Source organism: Protobothrops mucrosquamatus, unplaced genomic scaffold, assembly GCF_001527695.2.
Source record: "Protobothrops mucrosquamatus isolate PMUCROS unplaced genomic scaffold, P.Mucros_1.0 scaffold3651, whole genome shotgun sequence".
NCBI classification, from domain to species: Eukaryota; Metazoa; Chordata; class Lepidosauria; order Squamata; family Viperidae; genus Protobothrops; species Protobothrops mucrosquamatus.
The window spans coordinates 79,836-98,614 of NW_015389612.1; the positions used below are offsets into that span (position 1 = coordinate 79,836).

Below are 18,779 nucleotides of genomic sequence, written 5' to 3' on the forward strand. Positions count from 1 at the left end.
TGCCTGGTTCAGGAATTCTGGGTATTGAAGTCCACAAGTCCTAAAAGAGTCAAGGTTTCCTACCCCTGGTCTAGTTTAATCAAAAGAAGTGATCCCCTTTTGGGACCTTCTAACAAGCGAAGTCCACTTTACAACTGTGGACAACTGCAGGGATTTGCTTAACACAGGTGGCAAAAAACGTCGTAAAATGGGACAAATTTCATTTAACGAGTGTCTCAGCAAAGGAAACCTTGGGCTCAGTTGAGGACTTCCTGTACTCGTGTGAGAAGCTCACCTGCTTTTTCTCCTGGTCTGTCAGCTTCCTGCAAGTGAAACGTATCCATGATTCTTCTAGGGCAATCGCCATGATCCAAAGAGAAGAGCAGGAGTGAAAATCGGAAGCGACGGAAACCAAGAGCGTAAGAAGAAGGGAGAAAAATCGACTAAATCTGATTTGCAGCCGCGTCATTCAGGATACGGCTCCGTGTCTTGACTCTCTCTGGGAAGTGACCTATTCCCCCCCCCCCCCAGCCAAGATCCACTGCAAATTTAGGGAAAGAAAAATTGGACCTACGGATGTATATTTCTAAAAGAAAAAATGAAGCTGTCTTTTTTTTTTTGCAGGATTTATCCAGAAGATCAACCTATATAAAGAGGAAATAAGCACGTTGATCTCTGAGATGTTTTTTTTCGCCCGGCCTTTTTAATGTTCTTTTTAAGAATACTTACCTCTGTCTTTTGGGGAATCTGGACTAAAGCTGCCTGTGATTATTGACAGAAATGAATTTATCTGTAGAAGCAGTATGCTGAAATAATAGGCTTCTGTGAACATTTTCCTTTGCTCAGCCTGGACGGTGGTCTTGCGGTTAATCTGGAAGGATGCCTTTACTCCTCAAAAGGGCATTATATATCTCCGTCAGGTGTAAGATGTCCCACCGTGCTACATTTCTTTCATATCTTTCTCTCCGGACAGAAATACCTTCTCTACATCATGCTGCTCCCTCAAGGAAATATTGCTCCAGGACGAACAAGGTGATTGCAATTGGTTATTTGCTTGTACCCAACGATTGGAGAGTTCGGCTTTTTAAGTAATCTAACTTTTACAGCTTTCTTCAAAACAGGTGGGATCCAAAGGTACGTTGGCCCCAAATCAAAGCAATTCCTTCTTATTTGGACGTAATAGCTTTGCTTTTTGTTCTTTAACAGGGTCTGGTAATCTGAGATTGATATGTGGGGTCCTTGGGGTTCTCTGAGCTGGGTGGTTTTCTTGCAGGCGTTTCATGACCCAACTAGGTAACATCATCAGTGCTAGAAGGGGATGGAGTTGGAGGAGGAAGAGGAGGAGGAGGAGGAGAAGTTTGAGCAGGAAGAGTTGGAGGAGGAAGAGGGGGAGAAGGAGGAAGAGAAGGATGACAATTGTGGGGTCTTTGGTGCTCTCTGAGCTGGGTGGTTTTTTTGCAGGCGTTTCATGACCCAACTAGGTAACATCATCAGTGTTAGAAGGGGATGGAGTTGGAGGAGGAGGAGGAGAAGTTTGAGCAGGAAGAGTTGGAGGAGGAAGAGGGGGAGAAGGAGGAAAAGAAGGATGACAATTGTGGGGTCTTTGGTGCTCTCTGAGCTGGGTGGTTTTCTTGCAGGCGTTTCATGACCCAACTAGGTAACATCATCAGTGTTAGAAGGGGATGGAGTTGGAGGAGGAAGAGGAGGAGGAGGAGGAGAAGTTTGAGCAGGTAGAGTTGGAGGAGGAAGAGGGGGAGAAGGAGGAAGAGAAGGATGACAATTGTGGGGTCTTTGGTGCTCTCTGAGCTGGGTGGTTTTTTTGCAGGCGTTTCATGACCCAACTAGGTAACATCATCAGTGCTAGAAGGGGATGGAGTTGGAGGAGGAGGAGGAGGAAGAGAGGTTTGAGCAGGATGAGTTGGAGGAGGAAGAGGGGGAGGAAGAGAATGACGACAATTGTGGGGTCCTTGGTGCTCTCTAAGCTTGGTTGTTTTCTTGCAGACGTTTCATGACCCAACTAGAGAACATTAGTGCTTGGTACTGCACTAGATCCCTTTCTCCCTTCTAGCACTGATGACGTTACCTAGTTGGGTCATGAAATGTTTGCAAAAAAAAACAAACAACCCCAAGCAAGCTCAGAGAGCATGAAGGACCCCACAGTTCATCCCTGACCCACAAATATTCTCTTCTTTTGGAGTGATTTCTAGGTAGAGAGGCCCACCAGCCTCTTGACCAAACGTTGATTCATCCAATTTGTAATAATTAGGGTGTATTTAGTGCTAACCAACAAGTATTTTACAGAATATTGTGCATAAAATCTAGAACTGTAGGTGTGTTGTTTGGTGCCTGGATTAGGAACCATCCTTTTTAAGTTAAAAACAAGAGTGTTTATGGAGATTCTCAAGTCATCCAGGTCAGGGCTGTCCCAAAGGTGCTTTTTCAGGAGGCAACTGGACTTTCTTGTTTTTCTTTGAAGACGTTTCGCTTCTCATCCCAGAAGCTTCTTCAGCTCTGACTGGATGGCGGGGAATGGGAGGATTTATACTCCTTGCAGACAGCTGGTCATTTGCATCCTTTTAGAGAGTCGTTGAGGCCACTTCGAGGCTTATCTGTGTCCTCAGGGTCAGCTGAGTGGTGCAAATGGGTGTGGAGCCTTCTTGGAACTGCTGAAAGGGCTGTATTGTAGAAGATCATCTACCTCCAGTCTACCACACAGTCCTTTCAGCAGTTCCAAGAAGGCTCCACACCCATTTGCACCACTCAGGTGACCCTGAGGATACAGATAAACCTCCAAGTGGCCTCAAGGACTCTCTAAAAGGATGCAAATGACCATATCAATCCTTCCATTCCCCACTATCCAATCAGAGCTGAAGAAGCTTCTTGGATGAGAAGCGAAACATCTTCAAAGTCCTGAAAAAGCAAGAGTGAGCTGTCATATCCACCGAGTACGGTGTAGTTAATAAGATGTTTTTGTGAAAATATTCTTGTCGTGAAGCAGTTTTTTAAATGGCTTTTAATGCTTTGCGTTTCCCTTTTTTAATCTTCTTTAGGATACAGTGGATATGTCATTGTTTCCTGCAGAAAATATTAGAAATTTTAGCATAGTTGCCCACGTGGATCATGGAAAGAGTACGTTAGCAGATCGGCTGCTGGAAATAACAGGTGGAGTAATTTTTATAAAATGCTGGCATCTATATTTCCATATCGGCTATGCATCCTAACGCCACGTTTCTTGAATTTGCTGAAGATTCCATGGCAAAAACGTATTTCAAATATTTAAGGTCCCCATGTTTAAAATGTCGTGTTTCTCCATGGAAGTGACTCTTAAATTTCAGTTTATTGCAGTGCTGTGTAGTGTATTTCAGGGGTCTCCAAACTCGGCAACTTTAAGACTTCTGGACTTCATCTCCCAGAATTCCCCAGCCTGGCATAGCCAGATGGGGAATTCTGGAAGTTGAAATTCACAAGTTTTAAAATTGCCGAGTTTGAAGACTCCGGGCGTATTCATTTAAAGCAGTGGTTCTCAACCTGTGGGTCGGGACCCCATTTGGGATCGATCAACCATTTCATGGGGGTCGCCAAGCAAGGCTGTCCGCCATTTTTTTTCTCCGCCATTTTTTTTCTCCGCCATATTTTTCCCCCTTTTCCGGCGGGTGCCTTACCTCCCTTGGGCTGGGCCAGCTGGTGGTCGGCCTGCTCTGTCTCTGCCGCTTTCCAGCTACGCCTCGGCCGGCGCAGGGGGCGGAACCACGCATGCACGGCGCTCCCGGGCAGGGAAAGTCCTCAACTTACGACTGGTTGGGTAGTCCTCGACTTACGACCGGTTTAGTCCTCGACTTACGACCGGTTGGGGTTGCGGCATTAAAAAGGTTGAGAACCACTGATTTAAAGTCAAATGAAATGTTGAGATTTCTGTTCTGTTTAGACAAGGTAAAATTATGGCTGCTGCATTTGCAGTATGTTTTTTCCGAAACTACAGTAGACTTGCATATTGTAGGAAAAATGTTTACCATATATAGTCAGAGCTAAGCCAAATATTTTGTAAAATACACCCCAAAAGATTGGCTTCCTTGCAAGTGTGTATACCTTAATGACCACAGGTGATTTGCTTAACGTGAGGTTGTAAATCTTGTCATATGATGTCCTAGTTAACCACCAGGGTCATTCACACAACCGCCGTCAGGAAAAATGAATTGTTAAGTCCATTGTGTTGACATGATGTCTCGTTTAACAACAGAGTCACCGGTCTCAATGAATACCTTGTCTCTTAATCCGTTTTCTTTGATTTCGAAAGCCAACAGGGAAAATGGAACTTGGATCCTTGTATTGAAGACTAACAAGTGGAGGGTCTCCATTTATTAATGGAAGAGTCTTCATTTTGCAGGGGTAGAGATGTAAAATTTCCAGAAATTTTGAAGCCACGAGAAAAGAAAAAAAAAAAAACGGGTGTTTTTTTTAATCCCTATTTTTTTTTTCTGGAAAAAAATAGAAATTTTGGAAAAGTTGCAAAAGAAAAAAAAAATCAGTGTGGAGTAGTTAAGGAGAAATTTCCTGACAGTTAGAACAATTAACCAGTGGAACAACCTGCCTCCAGAAGCGGTGAATGCTCCAATACTGGAAGTTTTTAAGATGAGACTGGACAGCCATTTGTCTGAAATGGTGTAGGGTTCCCTGCCTGAGCAGGGGGTTAGACTGGATGACCTCCAAGGTCCCTTCCAACTTTATTATTATTATTATTATTATTATTATTATTATTATTATTACTACTACTACTACTACTACTACTACTACTACTACTACTACTACTACTACTAAAAGGAAGAATCCGTCAACGAGTAAACTAAACTGGAGCCGTGCCCCCTAGTGGCACAAATGCATATTTGCGGTGCCCCCTAGTGGCACCAATGCATATTTCTCTTGTTCGAGATCTGCATTGACAAGTTAACTTAAATTGTATTCCAGGACCTGCTTGTCTTCGGCTAAGAAAACTTACAATAATTTAAGACTTTGCAAAAAGCCTCAGAAATCTTTCATTGAGGCCACACTCCTTTTTTTTTTTATTGAAAAGTTTTATAAAAGTTACAATATAAACCCCAAAACCAACCCACCCTAAACCCCCCCTCTCCCTCCCGCACTTCCCAGAGCTGAATGCAGGGTTACAAATATAATAATCATAATCTAACTAACATTAACCAACTATATAAATAACCAAGTCCATAATGCGCTTTAACTCCCCTTTAACGTAAATATAATAATAATAATTAAAACATAAACAAATTATTTATTTATTTATTATTTAAATTTATATACCGCCCTATCTCCCCTACGGGGCTCAGGGTGGTGAACAGGCAATAATAAAAATTAGTATCCTAATTATTAAACAATAGAATATTGTTAAACAATACTAATACTAAAAATAATAATAATATCATATAATTAAAACTGATAAAAAATTCACTATAATAAACTGTTAATACTAATAGTACTCTAAAATTTACTCATAGGCTAAATGGAACTTTTTAGTCCCATATTTATTCTAAATATAATCTATCCATCTTCTCCAAACTGAAATGTATCTTTCTTGTGAATGAAAAAAGGCCACACTCCTTTTTTGTTTTTTTATTTTTCCGGAGGGGAAAAGGCTTGGGGGGGGGAAACGGGGAAAACTCTGGGTTTTTCCCCCCAAATTTTTCCAGTTTTTCCCCCCCATCTCTATGCGAGGGCTTGGATGGATGGGTGTGGGGGGGAGGTGTTTTGTCAATTGTCTTTCTTTTGTGCCACTCCTGAGTCCTCCCAAATCTGCCACAGTGGGGAGGGGGGGCTCTCTTGGACGACTGTGGTTAGAAGAGACCCTCGGCAGAGTAACTTCTAGAAGTGATGGGAATCACGGGGGATTCGTTGGGTGGGCTCTGTGGTGGACCGAGGACCCTCTCTTGGGAAGAGAATGCAACTCTCACCTTCACTATGACTGTCTTTCATCCTCTAGGAGCCATTGCCAAAACCGGCCATAATAAACAGGTGCTGGATAAACTGCAAGTGGAATGAGAAAGAGGAATCACAGTCAAGGCCCAGACGGCTTCCCTTATTTATAACCACCAAGGAACGAATTACCTCTTAAATCTCATTGATACGCCTGTAAGTGCATTGTGGGTTATGAACTAGGTCGAGGACTTTGACGACAAAGCAGAACGCAACGTCGGTGGCTGCAATCCAACTGGTTGCGTGTTTAGGCTGGCCCCACACTCTCACCTCCTGATATATTAACCCTAAGCAATCCTTCTGTTGAGCTTAGATGAATTCCCTGTGGTTATCAAAACAGGCGTGAAAGTGCAGCAGCGGATTAATCCCTAACCATAATCCCCTTCCCCGCTAATAGAGCTACTTCATTCAATGAGGCTTAAGGGTCGAGAGAGTTTGCAAACCAAAGCCGGCTGTTTAAAACAGCCAGACGTCTTCGTTAGGAGATAACAGAAGTCTGGAAGGCATTCCTTAACAATGGGGAGATCCCAAGTGCAAAGCCAAAAATCCCTGGTCACCACGAGGACATCAATGGGGTCAAAATGGCAGGCAGTTGAAGCCCCGCCATTTTTTATGTTCACACGCCACCTGCATAACTTCTGCCTGTTCTTTTATGCCAATAAAGAGATTGAGGTAGCAGCCATTTATTCCTGCCGTGGAAAGTTTGTTTCTTCACCACCATTTTGGATGTACCTAGGAGAAAAGAAGAGGGATGTGCAGTAATGAATTGAAATTGGTTTGAGATTCTTCTGATAAATAAGCAGAGGGTCAGATAGCAATAAGACTTATATACCGCTTCACGGTGTTTTACAGCCCTCTCTGAGAGGTTTACAGAGTCAGCATCTTGCCCCCCCCCCAACAATCTGGGTCCTCATTTTACCAACCTCGGAAGGATGGAAGGCCGAGTCAGCCTTCAGCCTGTCAGGATCGAACTCCTAGCAGTGGGCAGAGTTATGGAAGGGAGGGAGGCAGGGAGGGAATCGCAATATCACTTAGACCAGGGGTAGGCAACCTTGGCTCTTTTATGACTCGTGGACTTCAACTCCCAGAATTCCTGAGCCAGCCATGATGAGGGGAAAGGGAGAGGTTTCCAAGCTGAGCCAGGCTGGCTCAGGAATTCTGGGAGTTGAAGTCCACAAGTCATAAAAGAGCCAAGGTTGCCTACCCCTGACTTAGACTTGTATACCACTTCACAGTGCTTTACAGCCCTCTCTAAGGGGTTTACAAAGTCAGCTTATTGCCCCCAACAATCTGGGTCCTCATTTTACCAACTTCGGAAGGATGGAAGGCTGAGTCAAGCTTGAGCTGGTCACAATCGAACTGTTGACAGACTTAGCCTGCAGTGCTGCATTTTAACCACTGCGCCACCATGGCAGAAGGGAGGGAGGGAGGGAGAGAAGGAATAGCAATAGCACTTATATACCGCTTTGGAGGTCTTTACAGCCCTCTCTAAGCGGTTTACAGAGTCAGCCTGTGGCCCCCCCAACAATCTGGGTCCTCATTTGACCGACCTCGGAAGGACGGTAGGCCAAGTCAACCTAGGTGATGCCTTCATGACAATCTGTTGATGTTCCTCATCAGATGTTTCTTCTCTTCTGCTCAGGGTCACGTGGATTTTAACTACGAAGTGTCGCGATCTCTGTCGGCTTGTCAAGGAGTCCTCTTAGTGGTAGATGCAAATCAGGTAGGTGTTTCGAAAGGAAGTCGAATTTTGTTTCTCAAGGAACGAAAAGGGCTTTCCCGTGTTCCAAATATGGCTGTGGAAAACTGGCTCACCAAACCAACAGCTCGGTTAAATAACTTTTTAAAAATGGGGAAAAAAGGACCAAACGGGTTCTCTCGTAGTCGTGGCTGCCTTGTAAAAGAAACAGGAGTTGGTGATTTTAGTCAGGAACCTTAAAGGAATAATTTGGAACACGTGAAATGTCTGTCCGTATTAACTTGCATTTTTAAGCTGTATTAAGGATTTTCAGAGATGGGGGTGCCTGCGTCAAGTTCCTAAGAACTAGACCAGGGGTCTTCAAACTTACTTGGCTGGCTGAGGAATTCTGGGAGTTGAAGTCCACAAGTCATAAAAGGGCCAAGTTTGAAGACCCTTGAACTAGACGGATGAAGGAATTAGGGATGTTGTTGTTGTTAGTTGCGAAGTCATGTCCGACCCATCGCGACCCCATGGACAACGTTCCTCCAGGCCTTCCTGTCCTCTACCATCTTCTAGAGTCCATTGAAGCTCAGGCCTCCTGCTTCAGGGACTCCATCCAGTCACCTCCTTCTCTGTCGTCCCTTTCTTCTCTTGCCCTCCATCTTTCCCAGCATTAGGCTCTTCTCCAGTGAGTCCTTCCTTCTCATTAGGTGGCCAAAGTACTTGAGTTTCAACTTCAGGATCTGGCCTTCTAAAGAGCAGTCGGGGTTGATCTTCTCTAGGACTGACCGGTTAGATTGCCTTGCAGTCCAGGGGACTCGCAGGAGTCTTCTCCAGCACCACAGTTCAAAGGCCTCAATTAGGGATACAAATGGTTAAAGTGTTGTTGAGCTACTAAGCTATTGAATCAAATGCAATGTTATTTTATTGCCCTTGTTCTGGACTCTTTTATGGGCCTGCTTTAGGAACCCTCAAGATTGGGCACCAAAGTCATGTTTTACCTGGAATAAATGTTTTACCTGGAATAAATCTTGATGTTTTACCTGGAAATGATGTTTTACCTGGAATAAATCTTCTTTTCATGCTTTCTTCTGTTGTAGGCTCATGACCAACAATGCTATTTTTGCCCAAAACAAGACATTGTATTTTTTTCCCCAAAACTTAGATGTTTGCAAGATCCATAACAATGCAAGCTCTTTTGTAGATAGGTTGAACTTCACAATGTGTATATATTCATACAAAACAGCTGGATTCTGCCTTCCTGCATAGATACATTTGCCCAAACCATGTCAATAATATTTTTCAGCCAAGATTAAAAAAAAAATTGGGGTAAAACTTAACTTACAGTACCTATTTTACTATCCCCAACTCTCAACATTGTAAAAAAAGATTTTTTTTTAAAAAAAGGAGCAAAATTTCTTTCTTGAGATGTTATCCCTCATGTAGCCTTTGGCAACAGTTATTTTAAAAAGAGGGTTAAAATGCAGCCAGTAAGTCAGAGTCTGCTGCTGTTGTGTTGGGGTTTGGAAAAATCTGTAGAGATTTTTCTCCTTGTTCAGCTTTCTAATTGCCAATTGGTTTTTGTATTGATTTTTAATTTAACTGCAAACAAAACTTAAAAAAAAACCATGAGCCATCTTGGGTCCTTATTCAACTACAAAGGTGGAGCCTAAATGAAAAATATAAAATAACACAATAGGAGAGAATTGTTTTTTGCATTACGGGCATTTAATAGATGGACCCCTTTACTCTAAAAAGGTATCCTTAAGATGGGATGAGCTGCAGTTCTCAAAACAGCCTTGTGGGATGGGAATTTAATCACTACAAGTGTTGTGTTTGTTCCTGGAATAGGACAGCTTCTTTAGCTAAACCAAACTATCAATTAAAAACAAATGTTATTTGCTCTGTTTTTACCGTTTCTTTACAGGTGATCTTTCATAAGTACGAGCAGAAAAACTTAACGTTCAACTCCGTTGCTATATCAATAGATTTCTTTGGGGGTCTCTGTTCTGCTTCCGCAGCTTTTTTGCAGGCGACATAAAACATAAAACTGTTTGAAATTCATGTTTTTCTAGGGTATCCAGGCTCAAACTGTGGCTAATTTTTACCTCGCCTATGAAGCCCAACTCTCAATCATTCCCATTATAAATAAGGTAAGATTTCTGCGTTCTCCGAAGCAGCAGTTCATTTTAAATATTTTGCAAATTGTGAATCCATGCAGTTGTTAAGGTAGTAACCCGGTTGTTAAGTGAATCTGGATTCCCCGTTGAACTTTGCTTGTCGGAAGGTCACGTGACCCCCGGGACACCGAAACCGTCATAAGTACTAGTCAGTTGCCATAGCGTCTGAATTTGGATCACGTGACCCTGGGGTTGCTGCAAAGGTCGTAAGTGTGAAAATCAGTCGTTAAGTCCCATTTTTCAGTGCCGTTGTAAGTTTGAACAGTCAGAGACCAGTAATAGATGGATAGTCCTATGCTAGATGTCCTGGATGGCTTTTCCTAAAAGGAAAATTTGTGCCCGGTTCTGTTTATGCCTGTCTTCTTTCTTCGACACGGCCACAAAGTGGTAAAATATTGTCTGATTTTTATCCTGATTTTATTTTGAGGAACTCAAGGGGCAGTACACAATGCTTTCAACTCCTATTTTCCCCATAACAACAATTTTGTGAAGTGGATTGGACTGAGAGTGGAAGACTGGCCCAAAATCACCCAGCCACTTTGATGCCCGAAGCAGGACTAGAACTCACCGTCTCCTGGTGATTGGCCCAAAGTCACCCAGCTGGCTTTCATGGCTAAGGCGGGACTAGAACTCACTGTCTCCTGGTGATTGGTCCATAGTCACCCAGCTGGGTCTCGTACCTAAGGCAGGACTAGAACTCACCATCTCCTGGTTTTTAGCCTGGTGCCTTAACCAAATTGGATTTTTTTTTTTTAAATGAGGACTGATTTTAGGCACTTTCTAAGATTACACTTTTATTTGTCAAGCTATTTCACATATTTGCTTTAAATAATCCTCTTCGCCTTAAACGATCCAGATGTTTATTCAGGTTATTAGTAAAAAAATTAACAACAGTAAATGCACAAATATCACCCCATGGCTCTCGTTCCCAGTATCAATGAATATGTATTTTGTCACAATGGAATACCAACTTTATTTGCGTGGTGGGGACTGGTCTAATTTGAATAACATAACAGTAGCATTATTTTGCAGATCGACCTCAAGAATGCAAATCCAGAGGTGGTGGAAAATCAAATTGAGAACACCTTTGACATTCTCAAAGAGGATTGCATTAGAGTAAGATCCCCTTCTTAAGTTTACGAATACCTGTATTTGGAAAGTGCAGGGTTTTTTTATACGTAGAAATGGTTCAGTTAGATAAACGAAATAATTTTCTTAACAATGCACTACGAGGGCAGTCTATTCTGAAGCAAATTGCAAATTGTGAATGTGTGTAGGACTACAGCTGTTGTCATTGGCCGTGATACGGAAGAGTGATAGGTACTAGGTACGTGGTTCTGTTATATGCAGAGATTTCCCTAAGATCATGCTGGAGGCTGATATTTGCTGCAGTGATTGACAGTCAATTTTGAGAGTATAGATCATTTCATTGTTTGGGTTGGCAGCTGACTTTAGTTAATTGTGCCCTTCCTTCCTTCCTTCCTTCTTTCCTTCCTTCCTTCCTTCCTTCCTTCCTTCCTTCCTCCCTCCCTCCCCTTCCTTAATTCCTTCTTCCCTCCCTCCTCCCCTTCCTTCCTTCCTTCTTTCCTTCCTCCCTTCCTCCCTCCCTTCTCCCCTTCTTTAATTTATTCCTTCCTCTCCCTCCTTCCTTCCTCCCTCCCTTCTCCCCTTGCTTAATTCCTTCCTTCCTCACTCACTCACTCCTCCCTTCTTCCTTCCTTCCTTCCTTCCTCCCTCCCTCCTCCCCTTCCTTAATTTATTCCTTCCTCTCCTTCCTTCCTCCCTCCCTTCTCCCCTTCCTTAATTCCTTCCTTCTTCACTCACTCACTCCTCCCCTTCCTTCCTTCCCTCCTTCCTTCCTTCCTTCCTTCCTTCTCAAATACCTTTTGTGTCTGATCACACTTGGTCAAAGGAAGTATTCTATTCCTCTTCTTTTTGGTTCTCTTCTCCTTTCTCCATCCTTCCTTTCTTCTCTCTCTCTCTCTCTCTCTCTCTCTCTCTCTAACATACACACACATACACTCCACCAGTTAATTTTAACTCCTAGTTCTTCTTCTTCTTCTTCTTCTTCTTCTTCTTCTTCTTCTTCTTCTTCTTCTTCTTCTTCTTCTTCTTCTTCTTCTTCCTCTTCTTCTTCCTCTTCTTCTCCTTCTCCTCCTCCTCCTCCTCCTTCTCCTTCTCCTCTTTTTTTCTTTCAATCTTTCCAGTTAACTGTAGGAAAGCTAAACGTTTTGAAAGAAACTCCTTTTACAGCTATGGCTACTTATTCTATCTATGTTTGCTTTGCTGAAATAGCTCTGTGACTTCTGTTGGGAAATGAGTGGTTGGGATTGTCAAATAAACGTGTTTTGGATGCTATTCCTGGGCAAGAATTTTTCAGATACTACATAAGGAATATTACAATGGAAGCATCGGTGGGGCAAGGTGCCTTGTTTGAATTTGAGTGCATCCCTCAAACGAGGCCAAATTGGCTTATTTTAAACTTGTTTCAGATTTCAGCTAAACTTGGAACAAATGTTGAACGAATACTTCAGGAAGTCATCGAAAGGATCCCTCCGTAAGTTGGCTTTCCTGTCGCATGGATTCTGAGCAGTAACTTCCTACAGGTTTTCTGATATCTGTCTGTCCTTGTAAAAAACAGGCCGGCGGTTAATATCCACGAGCCGCTGAAAGCCTTGGTGTTCGATTCTACTTTCGATACTTACCGAGGGGTGATTGCAAACATCGCCCTGCTGAGTGGAGAAATTCATAAAGGACACAAGATCACAACTGCTCACACGAAGAAGGTTTACGAAGTTCATGAAATCGGGATTTTGACGCCCAACGAGCAGCCAACCCAAAAGCTGTAAGTTTTGGAAAGCAGATTAAGAGAAAATATTATGGAAGTAGCTCGGTTTCTTATTCTTATGGCTGGGATGGGGTTGTTGTTGTTGTTGTTTGAGAAAAGTTGTGGGGTTTTTTTCCCCCTTAATATATTTGGAATGTTGTCATGCTACGTCTAGTGCAGGGGTAGGCAACCTTGGCTCTTTTATGACTCGTGGACTTCAACTCCCAGAATTCCTGAGCCAGCCATGCTGAGGGGAAAGGGAGAGGTTTCCAAGCTGAGCCATGCTGGCTCAGGAATTCTGGGAGTTGAAGTCCATAAGTCATGAAGGGGCCATAGTTCCCCCATGCTGGCTCAGGAATTGTGGGAGTTGAAGTCCACCAGTCATAAAAGAGCCAAGGTTGCCTACCCCTGCTCTAAACTAATAAAGTCTACATTAATTAACATTAATTATGCTTTCATATGTTGCTCTAACTGAGGGGTCTTCAAACTTGGCTCTTTTATGACTCGTGGACTTCAACTCCCAGAATTCCTGAGCCGGCCACGCTGAGGGGAAAGGGAGAGGCTTCCAAGCTGCTGGCTCAGGAATTCTGGGAGTTGAAGTCCACAAGTCATGAAGGGGGCCATAGTTCCCCCACGCTGGCTCAGGAATTCTGGGAGTTGAAGTCCACGAGTCATAAAAGAGGCAAGGTTGCCTACCCCTGGTCTAGTGGATAAAATCAGATTATGGGATTCTAGAATGTCTTCTCCTTCTTCATAAATTAGGACCCGTAGGGAACCAATGGGTTTCCCTTTAATTTGCAACTTGTTGCAACTCTTCGGACACTCAACGATCCTTCGCAGAATTGTACAGCTGAGGGAACCCAATTCCTAATGGGCTTATCTACTGTGGCTTGAAACATCTGCATGTAATAAAATAAAACTTTCGTTTAGATACGCCGGCCAGGTTGGATACATGATCGCTGGGATGAGAGAGATTACGGATGCTCAAATAGGAGATACGGTCTATCTGCATAACCAACCTGTGGAACCGCTTCCTGGATTTAAATCCGCCAAACCCATGGTCTTCGCAGGTGAGGTGCGCCCAGTCAAAGAGGGGGTATTCAAGTGAGTTGGGGCTGCCTGGACTCCGGCAGTTCCTGCAGTTTTCTTGGCAACCTTTTTAGACTTGACTTCTTCCAAAGGCTGAGAGAGAAGGACTGGCCCAACGTTCACCCAAGGCAGTAGTAGAATTCACGGCTTCCAGGTTTCTGTTACCCACTCCCTCACAGTAAGAGATCCAGTGGCCGGGGTTTTACAGCTCTTTACCACACCTCTATGTCTGTGTTTGTGTGGTGTGGTGTGATGTGTGTGTGTGTGGTGTGTGTGTGTGAGAGAGAGAGAGGGGGAGAGAGAGAGAGAAAGAGAGAGAGAGAGAGAGAGAGAGAGAGAGAGAGAGAGAGAGAGAGAGATGGAAGTCAGAATCCCAGAGGGGTATGACTAGCTGATGAGAACTAAAGAGCTTGAAATAGCTACACTAGTCTCCCACTAACTCTTTGTCAGCCACAAAAAATTTTGAATTTACAGTGTTCACAGTATGTGACGTCTGCCTGCAAAACATGCTCCTGGATTGGAGCGAAACGCAGAACAGACTGTTTTATCCTATACTTGGTAGACCGGGTGTTCCAGCCAACACATAGATATATATCCTCCCTGGTTTCTGCTGACAGGTGTGTGGGGAACCTGTGGCTCAGAAGGTTAATACAACTGCCTAACATGCAAGCTGCCCAGGTTCGAATCCCAGAGAGATATGACTAGCTGATGAGAGCTAAAGCGCTTGAAATAGCCATACTAGTCTCCCACTAACTCTTTGTCAGCCACAAAAAAAAATATGAATATATATATATGGGTAGAGATGTAGAGATATGGGTAGAGATGTAGGTGGATGGATAGATAGAGATGGATATAGATGAATAGATAGAGATGAATAGAGATGTAGATGATAGATAGATAGATAGATTAGATAGATAGATAGATAGATAGATAGATAGATAGATAGATAGATAGATAGATAGATAGATAGATAGATAGATAGATAGATAGATAGACGGACGGACGGACGGACGGACGGACGGACGGACGGACGGACGGACGGACGGACGGACGGACAGATTTCCTAGTAAACTCATTTTTTTAAAAAAACTTTGAATAGATAGATGGACGGACGGACGGACGGACGGACAGATTTCCTAGTAAACTCCTCATTTTTAAAAAAAACTTTGAATTTCTTCTGCACTGGAGAAATGGCCAAAATGCCTCTTTCAGGAATTTTCCATTCAGCTGTAATCTATATGTGGCAGAGAGAAAGGTAGCAGAAATGTCTGGGGCAGCCATCTTGGTGAAACATTTGCCTAGGGGGGGGTCATTGACGTGGCACCCTAAATGTGTTTGAAAACACACGCCTGTTCACAAGTTTGCCAAAGGTGTTGGGACTGGAATCTGGGAACAAGTCCTCCCTTAGGCATGAATTCCAGTTGGATGACCTTGGGCCCGTCCCTGTCACCTTAGGAAGAAGATCGTGGTCAACCACTTCCAAAATCGCTACCCGTGTTAAATGGATCTAATTTGCAGTGCAGAATCACCTAAAACCATGGCAACTTGAAGACCTGTGGACTTCAGCTCCCAGAATTCCCCAGCCAGCCATCGGTTGAAGTCCACAAGTCTTCCAGGTTGCCATGGTTGCACACACCCGTGACGTAAAGGATATCTACGATTGCTTTTCTGGCTTAAAACCACCTTGTGCTTGGACAGGAGTGTTTCCAACGGACCAGTCCGAATATTCCAACTTGAAAAGCGCCTTAGAAAAACTGACCCTCAATGACTCAAGTGTTACTGTTCAACGTGACAGCAGCCTGGCTTTGGGAGCTGGGTGGAGGTGAGTGCCCCGGCATTCGTTGATACTTCTGGGTTTAAGTCTCCTTTAGTAAAACGCAACGAGCTGGATCCCAAAGATGCTTTTTCAGGAGGCATCTGGGTTTTCTTGTGTTTCTTTGAAGACGTTTCGCTTCTCGTCCAAGAAGCTTCTTCACTTCTGACCGGATGGTGGGGGAAATGGAAGGATTTATACTCCTTGCAGAAAACTGGTCATTTGCCTCCTTTTAGAGAGTCATTGAGGCCACTTGGTTTGCCAGTTGGTACCCTTAAAAATGTCAATGGAAATGTTGCATTTACAGATTGGGGTTCCTTGGCCTTCTACATATGGAAGTTTTTAATCAGCGCTTGGAGCAAGAACACAACGCGTCGGTCATCTTGACAGCCCCCACCGTTCCGTACAAGGCAATCCTTTCTTCCCCAAAATTGATAAAGGTGATGATTTTCAAAAGGAAAAAAATATATATATTCTCAAATCGTCAGCGCCTGAGGGATAAATTGAGCATAATTATTACGGTTTCCGTCATTTAGTTTAATGCTCCAGGAGTTATGTTATGAAGCTTTCAGTTAAGACATTTTCCTCAAGAATATATATTTATCGTGCGGCGCATTCACATCAAATTTTGATAATAATTTTAAAAAAAATACAAAATGTGAAATAGAAAATCTTAAAATATTATAAACGTATGTCTAGTCCAGGGGTAGGCCACCTTGGCTCTTTTATGACTCGTGGACTTCAACTCCCAGAATTCCTGAGCCAGCCATGCTGAGGGGAACGGGAGAGGTTTCCAAGCTGAGCCACGCCGGCTCAGGAATTCTGGGAGTTGAAGTCCACGAGTCATAAAAGAGCCAAGGTTGCCTACCCCTGGTCTAGGTGATAAATACGATGTTTTTTGCTTCATTTGTCACAGCCAGGAAATCAGCAAAGTCTCCCTTATAGGCCCTAATTTTGGCCCTCTTGTCATTTATATGTTGGATAATTTGATTTTTGGTCCCGCAGCCACAATTCAGAAAAGATGTTTTGGCTCACTACCTGTATACAGGGGGTTTTTTTGGGGGGGGGGGGAATCATTTTTTTTTAAACTAAGAAACTTGAAAAATACCCAACTAGCAGTTCTCTTTTCCTATTTTGCAGGAGCATAAAAAAGAGGAAATCACAATCATAAACCCTGCAGAGTTTCCCGACAGTTCCGTGGTGAAAGAATACCTGGAGCCAATTGTGTTAGGCACCGTGGTCACCCCTAAGGAATATATTGGAGAAATATTAGCTCTTTGCCAGGTTGGTACATAAGATGCAGAGCGTCTGTGCAAGGAGGGCGTATTTCTGAGAGCCCCAACGGTGCTTTTTCAGGAGAGAAATAGAGTTCCTTGTTTTGTCTTTGAAGACGTTTCTCTTCTCATCCCAGAAGCTTCTTCAGCTCTGCCTGGATGGTGGAGAAACGGAAGGATTTATACTCCTTGCAGAAAACTAGTCATTTGCCTCCTTTTAGAGAGTCGTTGAGGCCACTTGGAGGCTTGTCTGTGTCCTCAGTTGTCCCAAAGGGGCTTTTTCAAGAGGCAACTGGACTTTCTGGTTTTTCTTTGAAGACGTTTCGCTTCTCATCCCAGAAGCTTCTTCAGCTCTGCCTGGATGGTGGGGAATGGAAGGATTTATACTCCTTGCAGAAAACAAGTCATTTGCCTCCTTTTAGAGAGTCGTTGAGGCCACCTGGAGGTTTGTCTGTGTCCTCAGGCTCACCTGAGTGGTGCAAACGGGTGTGGAGCCTTCTTGGAACCGCTGAAAGGACTAGATCATCTATCTCCAGTCTACCACAGAGTCCTTCCAGCAGTTCCAAGAAGGCTCCACACCGATTTACACCACTCAGGTGACCCCCAGGACACAGACAAACCTCCAAGTGGCCTCAACGACCCTCTAAAAGGAGGCAAATGACCAGTTTTCTGCAAGGAGTATAAATCCTTGCATTCCCTCACCATCCGGTCAGAGCTGAAGAAGCTTCTGGGATGAGAAGCGAAACGTCTTCAAAGGAAAAACAAGAAAGTCCAGTTGCCTCCTGAAAAAAAGCACCTTTGGGACAACCACGACATGGATGACGGAGAATCTCCACAGACATATTTCATAGTTGCTTAATAAGTCTTATTGAGCTGAGGGGCACCAGGGAGTGTAATTATGTGCAGCCATTTTTCTGAATTCAAAATCAGCGGCTCTCCACCGGCGACACACGTCGCAGGCTAATTAAAAATTTTAAGCCTTTAAAACTTATTGTCAGTTATCGTAAGGGCATCCCTTTAATCATGTTAATGCTTCTCAGAGATAGACGGGGGTTTTGTCCCTAGAATGGCGAGACCAGGGACTTTGTAAGAGACTGCTTGGTTGGGTGTACGATGCAAAACGTTGGCAGCCACGCCACCCACGTGGCTGCCAAACCCCTTCAGCTGCTATAAACCAAGATTGATTCTGCAGGTGGTCGTCAAACTTACAACAGTTCCTTCAGTGACAGTTCCAAATTCCAATGAAAAAAAGGTGACTAAAGACTGTTTTTCCACCGCATCCCCAAGGTCACATGATCAAAATTCAGACACTTGGCAACTGACTCGTATTTATGGCAGTTGCGGCGTTCTGGAGTCACGTGATGCCCTTTTGCGACGTTCTGAAGTGAAACGTCTTCAAGGAAAAAACGAAGAAAGTCCAGTCAGAACTGAAGAAGCTTCTTGGATGAGAAGCGAAACGTCTTCAAGGAAAAAACAAAGAAAATCCAGTCAGAACTGAAGAAGCTTCTTGGATGAGAAGCGAAACGTCTTCAAGGAAAAACGAAGAAAGTCCAGTCAGAACTGAAGAAGCTTCTTGGATGAGAAGCGAAAAACGAAGAAAGTCCAGTCAGAACTGAAGAAGCTTCTTGGATGAGAAGCGAAACCTCTTCAAGGAAAAACGAAGAAAGTCCAGTCAGAACTGAAGAAGCTTCTTGGATGAGAAGCGAAACGTCTTCAAGGAAAAACGAAGAAAGTCCAGTCAGAACTGAAGAAGCTTCTTGGATGAAAAGCGAAACATCTTCAAGGAAAAAACGAAGAAAGTCCAGTCAGAACTGAAGAAGCTTCTTGGATGAGAAGCGAAACGTCTTCAAGGAAAAAAACGAAGTCCAGTCAGAACTGAAGAAGCTTCTTGGATGAGAAGCGAAACGTCTTCAAGGAAAAAACGAAGAAAGTCCAGTCAGAACTGAAGAAGCTTCTT

The 18,779-nt window shown here is 43.5% G+C and overlaps 1 protein-coding gene across 1 annotated transcript in view; it reads left to right on the top strand.

The window, feature by feature from the left end:
• Nucleotides 1-684: 684 nt before the first annotated feature.
• Nucleotides 685-18,779, top strand: part of GUF1 (GUF1 homolog, GTPase) — a gene marked incomplete in the record, with an annotated part of 23,904 nt that continues 5,809 nt past the window's right edge. The window contains 12 exon segments of the mRNA XM_015827369.2: nucleotides 685-1,011; nucleotides 3,030-3,141; nucleotides 5,966-6,114; nucleotides 7,601-7,681; nucleotides 9,715-9,792; nucleotides 10,852-10,935; nucleotides 12,312-12,376; nucleotides 12,461-12,664; nucleotides 13,577-13,716; nucleotides 15,434-15,557; nucleotides 15,856-15,988; nucleotides 16,689-16,832. Coding sequence (XP_015682855.2) covers nucleotides 859-1,011; nucleotides 3,030-3,141; nucleotides 5,966-6,114; nucleotides 7,601-7,681; nucleotides 9,715-9,792; nucleotides 10,852-10,935; nucleotides 12,312-12,376; nucleotides 12,461-12,664; nucleotides 13,577-13,716; nucleotides 15,434-15,557; nucleotides 15,856-15,988; nucleotides 16,689-16,832 — 1,467 coding nt within the window.